Genomic DNA, 11,239 nt, shown 5'->3' with positions numbered 1-11,239 from the left:
CAGTTTTCCAAAGTCTTAACTCATTTCACAGCATTAGATTGAAAGTCCACAGTCCAAAGTCTCATCTGAGACAAGGCAAGTCCCTTCCACCTATGAGCCTGTAAACTCAAAAGCAAGTTAGTTACTTCCAAGATACAATGGGGGTACAGGCATTGGGTAAATACAGCTGTTCCATGTGGGAGAAATTGGCGAAAATAAAAGGGCTACAGGACCCATGCAAGTCTGAAATCCAGCAGGGCAGTCAAATTTTAAAGCTTCAAAATGATCTCCTTTGACTCCATGTTTCACATCCAGGAGTCAATGGAACTCCATTTACATCCATGCTGATGTAAGAGGTGGTTCCTATGTTCTTGGGCAGCTCCACTCCTGTGGCTTTGCAGGGTACAGCCTCCCTTCTGGCTGCTTTCATGGGCTGGCATTGAGTGTCTGCAGCTTTTCCAGGTGCACAGTGCAAGCTGTCAGTGGATCTATCATTCTAGGGTCTGGAGGATGGTGGCCCTTTTCTCACAGCTCCATCAGGTGGTGCCCCAGCAGGGACTCTGTGTGGGGGCTCTGACCCCAGAGCACTGCCCTAGCAGAAGTTCACCATGAGAGCATGGGCCTAGTGGTAAACTTCTGCCTGGACATCCAGGCATTTCTATACATCCTCTGAAATCTGAAATCTAGGTGGAGGTTCCCAAACCTCAATTTTTTTTTTTTTTTTTTTTTTGAGACAGAGTGCTGTTGTTGCCCAGGCTGGAGTGCAAATGGCACAATCTCAGCTCACTGCAACCTCCACCTCCCAGGTTCAAGTGATTCTTCTGCCTCAGCCTCCTGAGTAGCTGGGATTACAGGCACATACCACCACGCCTGGCTAATTTTTGCATCTTTAGTAGAGATGGGGTTTCACCATCTTGGTCAGGCTTGTTCTCAAACTCCTGACCTTGTGATCTGCCTGCCTCAGCCTCCCAGAGTGCTGGGATTAAAGGCGTGAGCCACCACACCTGGCCCCATGCCTCAATTCTTAACTACTGTGCACCCGTAGGCTCAACACTACTGTGCACCCGTAGGCTCAACACCACATAGAAGCTGCCAAAGGCTTGGGACTTGCACCCTGTGCATCCACAGCCTGAGCTGTACCATTGGCCCCTTTTAGTCACAGCAGGAGTGATTGGGATGCAGGGCACCATGTCCCTAGACTGCACACAGAATGGTGACCCTGGGCCCAGCGCATGAAACCATTTTTTCCTCCTAGGCCTCCACCTCTGGGCCTGCGATGATAAGGGCTGCCACAAAGGTGTCTGACATGCCTTGGACACATTTTCCCCATTGTCTTGGTGATTCACATTTGGCTCCTTGCTACTTATGCAAATTTCTGCAGCTGGCTTGAATTTCTTCTCAGAAAATGGGTTTTTAATTTTTACTACATCACCAGACTGCAAATTTTCTGAATTTTTATGTTGTTTCCCTTTTAAAACTGGATGCTTTTAACAGCACCCAAGTCATTTCTTGAATGCTTTGCTTAGAAATTTCTTTGACCAGACATCCTAAATCATCTCTCTCAAATCCAAAGTTCCACAAGTCTCTAGGGCAGGGACAAAATGCCACCAGTCTCTGCTACAACATAACAAGAGTCACCTTTGCTCCAGTTCCCAACAAGTTTCTCATCTCCATCTGAGACCACCTCAGCCTGGACATTATTGTTCATATCACTATCAGCATTTTGTCAAAAATATTCAACAAGTCTCTAGAAAGTTCCAAATCTTCTTACATTTTTCTGTCTTCTCCTGAGCACTCCAAACTGTTACAGCCTCTGCATGTTACCCAGTTCCAAAGTCACTTCCACATTTTCAGGTATCTTTCAGCAACGCCCCACTCTACTGGTAGGAGGTTACCATATTGGTTCGTTTGCATGCTGCTGATAAAGACATACTCAAGAGTGGGGAGAAAAGGGGGGTTTAATGGACTTACAGCTTCACATGGCTGGGGACGCCTCACAATCATGGCAGAAGGCAAAGAGGAGCAAGTCATATGTTACATGGATGGTAGCAGGCAAAGACAGCTTGTGCAGGGAAACCCATTTTTAAAATCAGACCTTGGGAGACTTATTCACTATCATGAGAACAACACAGAAAAGACCCACTCCCATGATTCAGTTATCACCCCCGGGCCCCTTCCACAACGTGGGAATTATGAGAGCTACAAAATGAGATTTGGGTGGGGACAGAGCCAAGACATACCAATCACCACTGGTGAAGGCAAATACTTTTGATCACTCTTTTAACCACTCAACACTATGAAGACATGGATTGTTTTCCTATAATTTGTGATTCATTTTATTCATTATTGGTTTTTGATGCTCAAATATACACAAATATTACTGAGATTCCTATAAAACTACTTTTTTAAACCTGACCTCATAAGTCAAAGAAATTCTTACATTCTGGCACCATTTGATGTTCAAAGTTCAGAATCTTAACCTATCCCAAGTCTGGAATTGGCCATGTGCAATTCTAGTGGTCAAAGGTTGTTAGAAACTGACTCTGGTTCATAGAGTTGCTTATGCTCAGAAATCACATTTCTATGTATACTTTTAGGACAGCAATAGAAAATGTATTTTTATTAAAAAGATCATTACTTGACAGTAATAGTCTCAGTTCAAATTTAATGTTATACTTTGTTCAGCTTATTTTACTCTTTATATTAACATATGTTTTGAATTATCTGATGCTTTTCTATCTTGATCATCTACAGGTGGAATGTCATCCTTACCTCAACCAGAGCAAACTGCTGGATTTCTGCAAGTCCAAAGACATTGTCCTGGTTGCCCACAGTGCTCTGGGAACCCAACGGCATAAACTATGGTAATAAAAGCAACAGGAAGTTTACCTAAAATGCCATTTTGATGAAAAATTTTAATTATAGCCTACTCAGTCTCCTGGAGTTCACTCTCAGTGAATCAGGATATGGGGAGAATTTGCATTTCTGATGAGAACCCAGGTGATGCTATTGTTCAAGGGCCTCACTTGAGAGGCTCTGGTGCAGAATGAACCCCTTAGTCTGTTTAGGGAGCCTCCTACCAAACTGAATCCAGCCTCAAGACTTCAGCATTTCTGACTTTCCTTCCAGGGTGGACCAGAACTCCCCAGCTCTTTTGGAGGACCCAGTTCTTTGCGCCTTAGCAAAGAAACACAAACGATCCCCAGCCCTGATTGCCCTGCGCTACCAGCTGCAGCGTGGGGTTGTGGTCCTGGCCAAGAGCTACAATGAGCAGCGGATCAGAGAAAATGTCCAGGTGAGGATTTGAGTGGGCGTCCGGGCTCCTGCATGGTGTCCTTCACGTGTGTGCTTCTTGTAAGCTTCTCAGGACGCCCTTGGACTAAGTCCATCTCCTGGGCATTTCCTATGCACAAATGCTTTGTGTGCATCATAAGGGTTTTCTATTCTACTATAGGAGGGGCAGCATGGGTGGAGAGAATCAGGATGGGACCAAAACCAGGAATTTTGGCATAAAGTTGGCAACTTACTCTGTATCCCTCTGCTAGGGCCATCACCTTTTCTTCATTTTCTGAAATGAGTTGGGTTAGGTGTTCTCTAGTCTTCAAATCATTGCAGATTTTTTCTTCATGTCCTCGTTTATTCTGTATAAATTTCATGTATTCATTCTCTTAGAATTGTTTTTTGAGTGCCTGTTGAAGTCTTTGGGTATTTTTCTTAGGTTGCATGTCTTTTTTTATGTATAGAAAAACATTATACTAAGTAAAATTATAAAAAAGAAAACCTCTCAAACATAGAGGTTTAATACAAAACCATTTATTTAACTGACAATTTCATGGTTTATAATTTAGCCTGAGCTCCACCTGAACTCAGTCTAGTCCTTCTGTTCCTGGCTGGGCTGTCTCACGTGTGTGCAGGGCAATGAGGCAGCTCTGCAGAATTAATCTAGAATTCGTATTCTGGATATTCTTTAGAGTTTCAGATGTATTGTTGAAATAGCCTCTCCCAAAATGTACCCGTGTTTTGATTATCTTTATGGTAGTTTTAACAAAAGTTTCTACTTTTTTTTTTTTTTTTTTTTTTTTGAGATGGAGTCTTGCTCTGTCGCCCGGGCTGGAGTGCAGTGGTCAGATCTCAGCTCACTGCAAGCTCCACTTTCCGAGTTTACACCATTCTCCTGCCTCAGCCTCCGGAGCAGCTGGGACTACAGGCGCCCGCCACCTCGCCTGGCTATTTTTTTTTTTTTTTTGTATTTTTAGTAGAGACGGGGTTTCACCATCTTAGCCAGGATGGTCTCAATCTCCTGACTCGTAATCCGCCCGTCTTGGCCTCCCAAAGTGCTGGGATTACAGGCTTGAGCCACCGCTCCCGGCCAAAAGTTTCTACTCTTAATGTAGTCAAATTCTTTATGACATTGTCTTGTAGTTGCTAATATCGTGACTTTTCCTATATTGGAAACATGACAATATGTTACCATATTATGTAGTAAAATATTATATAGTAATACAGAGTAATATACTATATTCTATTAATATCCTATAAAAGTATTAATGTACTTTCATAAATTGGGATCATTTGATTTTTAATATGTGAAATCAGGGTGCAAATGTACATATAATTTTCACTTGATACTAAAATGTCCCACTAAGAATTATTGAAAAGTCCATATTTGCTCACCTATGTTGATTTTTCATCCTGTCATCAAGTGTCCATAAGTACTTCTGACATTTCCCTTCTTTCAGAGTTAACTTTCCTGTACTGTCTAAATTATGTTACATAGCATTCTTAAGGCATTTGTGTATGTTTTCCTAGATTTATTCATAGAAAACTTATAATTTTAATAGTCTTTGGATAACTTGAGAATTTTCTAATCTATGCAAATATTCTAAGAATACAATGAATGCTTCTTACCTAGATTCAATTGTTAAATTGATGACTTTTATNATAAATTGGGATCATTTGATTTTAATATGTGAAATCAGGGTGCAAATGTACATATAATTTTCACTTGATACTAAAATGTCCCACTAAGAATTATTGAAAAGTCCATATTTGCTCACCTATGTTGATTTTCATCCTGTCATCAAGTGTCCATAAGTACTTCTGACATTTCCCTTCTTTCAGAGTTAACTTTCCTGTACTGTCTAAATTATGTTACATAGCATTCTTAAGGCATTTGTGTATGTTTTCCTAGATTTATTCATAGAAAACTTATAATTTTAATAGTCTTTGGATAACTTGAGAATTTTCTAATCTATGCAAATATTCTAAGAATACAATGAATGCTTCTTACCTAGATTCATCAATTGTTAAATTGATGACTTTTATTCTCTTTTCCTCTTATTCTCTGTATTAGAGTATTCCAATAAAATTTAGTAATTTAGTATTATGCTAGCAATTAGTGACATCTTTTGATATTTAAATTCTTTCCAATTTGAATACTGAGATCCTCTTCAAGCAACTACTTGTTTTCATTGAGCATGATGTTGTTAGGATTTGGACAATTACTGTCTTGAATCTTGTTGAGAACAATTTTCACATTATACCTGTTCATTGAAGATGGAAATCAGATGAATATATTTGGATTTCAGCATTTCTATATCTGATGTGAAACTGTACAACTCTACAGACAAAGAGGATCTCAACAGATACTAGAGATGAAATCAAGTTAACCTTGTGTGTACATGACTGGTTCATGTACTTATAAGAATCTAGAGAACAACTTTGAAACTTATGATTTAGATAGTTTGATGATGATACAGTTTGGATATTTGTCTCCTTCTAATCTCATTTTAAAATGCAAAAAAGGTTAGTTCGTGCCCTTTGTAGGGACATGGATGCAGCTGGAAACCATCATTCTCAGCAAACTATCACAAGAACAGAAAACCAAACACCACATGTTCTCACTCATAGGTGTGAATTGAACCATGAGATCACTTGGACACAGGAAGGGGAACATCACACACCGGGGCCTATTGTGGGGAGAGGGGAAGAGGGAGGGATAGCATTAGGAGATATACCTAATGTAATTAACGAGTTAATGGGTGCAGCACACCAACATGGCACATGTATACATATGTAACAAAACAGCATGTTGTGCACATGTACCCTAGAACTTAAAAAAAAAATGTTATCATCAATGATGGAAGTGGGATCTGGTGGGAGGTGTTTTTGTCATGGGGACAAATATAGAAATCCAACAATATCCATCTGTATTAGTCCGTTTTGTGCTGCTATAAAAAAAAATACTTGATGCTGGGCAATTTATACAGAAAAGAGCTATATTTGGCTCACAATTTACAGGCTGTACAAAAAGCATAGCACCAGATTCTGGAGAGGCTTCAGGAAGCTTTAAATTCCAACATTAGGTCATTCCTTTGCTCCCATACCTGATCATAGGCTGTTAGAAGCAGTCACACTATCTCTTGAATGTCTTCCTGCTTAGAGATTTCTTCCACCAGATACCCTTAAATCATCACTAAGTTCAGACTTCCACAAAGTCCTGGAATGGACACAATGCAGCCAAGTTCTTTCCTAAGGGATATCAAGGGTGATCTTTGTTCCAGTTTTTAATAAGTTTCTGATTTTGTTCTTAGACCTCATTAGCCTAGACTTCATTGCCCATATTTTTATCAGCATTTTGGTCAGAACCATTTAACCAAATGCCTAACAAGTTCCAAACTATCCCTTATCTTCCCATTTTCTTCTGAACCCTCCTGATACTTCCAAACTGTGCTAATTACCCAGTTCTAAAGCCACTACCACATTTTCAGACATTTTTAGCAATGTCCCACTCCTGGTAACAATTTTCCATATTAGTCCATTGTGCACTGCTATAAAGAAATACCTGAGGCCAGATAAAATATGCCGGAAGGTGGTTTCTTTGGCTCACCATTTTGCAGAGTGTACAAAAATCATGGCACCATTTTGGTTTTGGTGAGGTCTCGGGAAGCATTTACTCATGGAAGAAGGTGACAGAGGAGGAAGCACATCAAATAGCAAGAGATGAAGAGGAAAAAAAGAAAATGTGAGGCTCCTTTTTAAACCAGATTTCATATGACCTAATGCAGTGAACACTCATTACCATGGGGAGGGCACCCAGCCATTCATGAAGGATGCCCCCATGGCACAAACACCTCCCACCAGGACCCACTTCCATCATAGTTGAATCACGTTTTTAACATGAGATTAGGAAGGGACAAATATCCAAACTGTATCGACACCAAACTGTCTAAATTATAAGTTTCAAAATTTTCCCTCTAGATTCTTCTAAATCTTCTAAGTACATGAACCAATCATGCGCACAACAGGTCAACTTCATTCCATCTCCAGTTTCTGTTGAGATCTTCTTTGTCTGCAGTTTTGTGCAGTTTCAATATATCCATTCTAGGAATGGATTTATATTTTACCTGATATTCTTTAATCAATTGAGAGTTTAGAGATGATCTTTCATAACTTTTGGAAACTCATCAAATATTTTACATATTGCCTCTACACCCTGCTCTGATATACTTGGCTATTCCAAGTTGACAATTATGCAATCTACCAATAAAAATTTTCTACTTCTTTGATAGGTTTTTGAATTCCAGTTGACTTCAGAGGATATGAAAGTTCTAGATGGCCTAAATAGAAATTTTCGATATGTTGTCATGGATTTGTAAGTAACTTTGGAAAATGGGTTGCCAAGTTTATTTTTAGAGGAGGAATGTCAGATGGGTGTTAAAAGTGAACTCAATACCAGGGAGACAGGCCAATGTGAGTCAGAGGTGAGACAGGAACTCTGGAACTCTCCTTCTGGATTCACTCCAGAGCTCTGTTCTCTGACAGGGTGAGCAGGCCCAGGGTCAGCATGGGTCAACCTGTGCCTCTGCTCTCCTGACTCCCTGAAAATTTCCAGAGCAGCCAATATTATTGCTGAATCTGCACCTTTCATGTTGGCCTAGCATTTCTGCTATGCCCTAGTGGACAAATTGGATATTGCCCACATGGCTTGATTACATGTTTTTCCAAATCCGTACTTACAGCTTTTTCTTCCAAATCTGCTCAGTTCCTTATCAGAAAAACATTTCCAACAACATTGGTGTCCATGCCAGAAATTCATCTCTTCCATGTGTAATTGCTCACTAGATCTTGTCAATTCAGTATCTTTACCCATTTCAAATTTCTTTCTTCCTTCTCTTTAGACCTTTGCTCATGACCCAAACACTGCATTTTGCCTCCAGAAAGTTTGCCCTTAGTGGGCGTTAGAACTCTTGGCTTTGATGTTTTTTGCAATATGGAAATCTAAATGCAGACTATAAAGAAGTTTTAGAGAAGAGAGATTAAAAGTCAAGGGAAGAGCCAGGCTCAGTGGCTCATGCCTGTAATCCCAACACTCTGGGAGGCAAAGGCAGGTGGATCACTTGAGGTCAGAAGTTTCAGACCAGCCTGGCCAAAATGGAGAAACCCTGTCTCTACTAAAAATACAAAAGTTAGCCATACGTGGTGGCATACACCTGTAAATCCAGCTACTCAGGAGGCTGAGGCAGGAGAATCCCTTGAACCTGGGAGGCAGAGGTTGCAGTGAGTCGAAATTGTGCCACTGCACTCCAGCCTGGGCAACAGAGCAAGATTCCATCATTTAAAAAAAAAAAACAAGGGAAGAGTTGGAAAGTCCCATCTTTGGGGATAATATATAGCTGACAAAAGATCTTACTCTTTCTACGTGCTCCAAGGTTCTAGGATTCACAGAAAGGCACTCATGTGATGGGGAAAAAACCAGTTATGTCACTGCTTGCAGTGGAGATGTTAACAGGTAATAGACAGGAGATAATGTATTAAAAAGGATAAACACAGCAGCACGTCGTAAAAACTCAACGTTTTTAAATATCATTGTTTACATTTTTATTAGTTTAGAGGAAAATAGTAAAATAGGAAATCATGAAAAGGAAATGAAGAGTGGCAAACATCAGTAATTCTCACCAATTATTCAATATTAATCATTTATTCATTCTATTTTGTGTTATTTCCACCTAAAGATTGCCCTTAGCATATTGTAGAGTTTTGGATATGGAGCCCCATATCACATATGACAGTTTACATGTCTGAATCAAAGAAACTATTTTCCATATGGTAAGCAGCTAGTCAGTAATGAATACTTTAAAGGATATGTGATTGCTACCAAGAATATTGAACATATAGCTGGCTTATTTCTATTCAAAACAATGCAGGATGAGTTGCTGCTTTCATTGAGAATTTGAAATAGAAAAGGTCAGAATCTCTCTTTGCTCTGTTGACAGATATGGAAGACTATGTTTGAACAACTGACCCTGTGTAGTTTGTGTGATAAATTCCAGGCAAGGGAATATAAGTTGAAAATGCTCTTATTTTGGGGAAAAAAAAAAACACATTATAAACTCATGTTCATGAAAGACAGATTCTACAAGTTGAAAATAAACTTCACACTAATGGCAGCGTCATAGAAAGCACTTTGCTACCAGCTTTTTAATAGTCATTTCATCTATATTATGTACCATCATTTCTCTTTTCAGTCTTGTGGACCACCCTGATTATCCATTTTTAGATGAATATTAGCATAGAGGGTGTTGCACGACATCTAGCAGAAGGCCCTGCGTGTGGATGGTGATGCAGAGGATGTCTCTATGCTGGTGGACACATGGCCTCTGGTTAAATCCCTCCTGCTTGGCAACTCTAGTTAGCTAGATACATCCATAGTCCAGAAAGCAAAGAAAATAAATTTTATCTTGAAGTAATTGAATGTTTTCCTTAAAGGTTCTTTCCCTACTCCTTTCTACACACTTGTGTGTTTCTTTTCCTTCTACTTCATTAGGGCCAAAAATTGATTTGCCTATAAGTTTGGGGCAGAGTGGATATTTTATAGACATTTTTGAGGTGAGAGTGGGTAGAGTTTGCAGCCCCTAGAGGAGGAGCAAGTGACCAGTATTTATCAGTTAGTCTGTCTTTAGCTCTTTCAGAAAGAAGAAACCACACAGCATAGAACCTGAACACGAGCCATATTGACAGGATGACCAACAATCTATGGCCTCCCTCCAGCATCGCAAATTGGAGCTCCAGCAACCTAGGGATGCAGCATCCCTGTGGGGTCATGATTAGGGAGGTGGGAGGGCACCCATCCAGGATAAATAATTAGAAGTCAGATATGGGAGAGGTTAGAAGAAGAGAGTTGAGCAGGACTCTGCTTGGAAAATACAAACACATGCTCTTTTGTCAGTTACGTCTTGTGCATAAAAGGAAACTTCCCACATTGTTTCAAGGCTGAGAGCCAGGCCTTGACCTCCTGTGTGCCCAGTATCAGCAGTGGCCTTGTTGGGCTGTGGTGGAGCAGGACATCAAAGACACCATTGACTGGTCACATTCTCCTGAATACCAGCTCCATATAGAGCAAATATTAGCATCTAAAAGTATACTATTAATTTGTTCTACTCAGTCTTTTGAAATCTTTTGTACATTTAAAAAGGCACACTAAAACATCCAAAAGCCATTACATGTTATTGTCAAATTAATTTCAAAATTGCAAATACATCTAATTATCCAAAATTTCAAAAAATCTTTTGAAAACAGTGTATGTAAAATAGCATGATGCTTTCAAACTTTGGTAACTTTCAGGAATAATTCTTACAAAGACACCTAATTGTTCGTATACTTTGTAGGAGTACAAATTTAATCAGTTAGTCAAGAACATAACATTTCATTCCAGACAACTTTTTGAAAAGTTGGGACAATGTCATGGGCTACTGGCCAAAGCACTTTGAGACTGACAGATGTTTATGACCTGTGCACATTTCCAATGCGTTTACCCTCCACTGACTTAACCCCATTAGAGGGGTTTCCTTGAGCCACGTATTTCAGCTGAGAAATATCCTGCCAAGTTTCTTAGTTTACAATATTTCCTAAAATGATTTATTTCTTAAAATTGGAAGAGGCCATAAACTCTTGGGTGATCTCTGGACTGTTTTCTGTCTTCACTCATTTCCTTGATGTCAAATATTCTTGTGGCTTTAAATACAGCCTTTAGGCCAAGAAACCACAAACCAATATCTGCAGCTCAGCTTTTTCTCCACAACTTCAGAATGAATCATCATATTGACGGCATCTCTACCTTAGTGCCTAATGGACATTCACACTTAGCATGCCTCAAAGCTCATTTCGATTGCTGCCTTCCTGTTCCACCTCAATGTTCCTAGACTAAGTAATGATTATTTCACATCTTGTCAAGTTGATTGACATAATCAAAAATTAAACT

General features: G+C 39.7%; 1 protein-coding gene across 1 annotated transcript in view; it reads left to right on the top strand.

Annotated features, from left to right (window-relative positions):
* AKR1C4 (aldo-keto reductase family 1 member C4) overlaps positions 1-9,730 on the top strand; it is a 45,445-nt gene extending 35,715 nt beyond the window's left edge. Inside the window, exons 6-9 of the mRNA XM_017860605.1 lie at positions 2,734-2,843; positions 3,109-3,274; positions 7,551-7,633; positions 9,507-9,730. Of these exons, the coding sequence (XP_017716094.1) occupies positions 2,734-2,843; positions 3,109-3,274; positions 7,551-7,633; positions 9,507-9,549 (402 nt within the window). The 3' untranslated portion in view covers positions 9,550-9,730. The remainder of the gene's footprint in view (positions 1-2,733; positions 2,844-3,108; positions 3,275-7,550; positions 7,634-9,506) is intronic.
* The last annotated feature ends 1,509 nt before the right edge of the window (positions 9,731-11,239 follow it).

Source organism: Rhinopithecus bieti, unplaced genomic scaffold (genome assembly GCF_001698545.2).
Source record: "Rhinopithecus bieti isolate Rb0 unplaced genomic scaffold, ASM169854v2 scaffold_56822, whole genome shotgun sequence".
NCBI lineage: Eukaryota > Metazoa > Chordata > Mammalia > Primates > Cercopithecidae > Rhinopithecus > Rhinopithecus bieti.
Note: the sequence above shows the minus strand (reverse complement) of the source record. Positions and strands in the feature narration are given on the sequence as shown.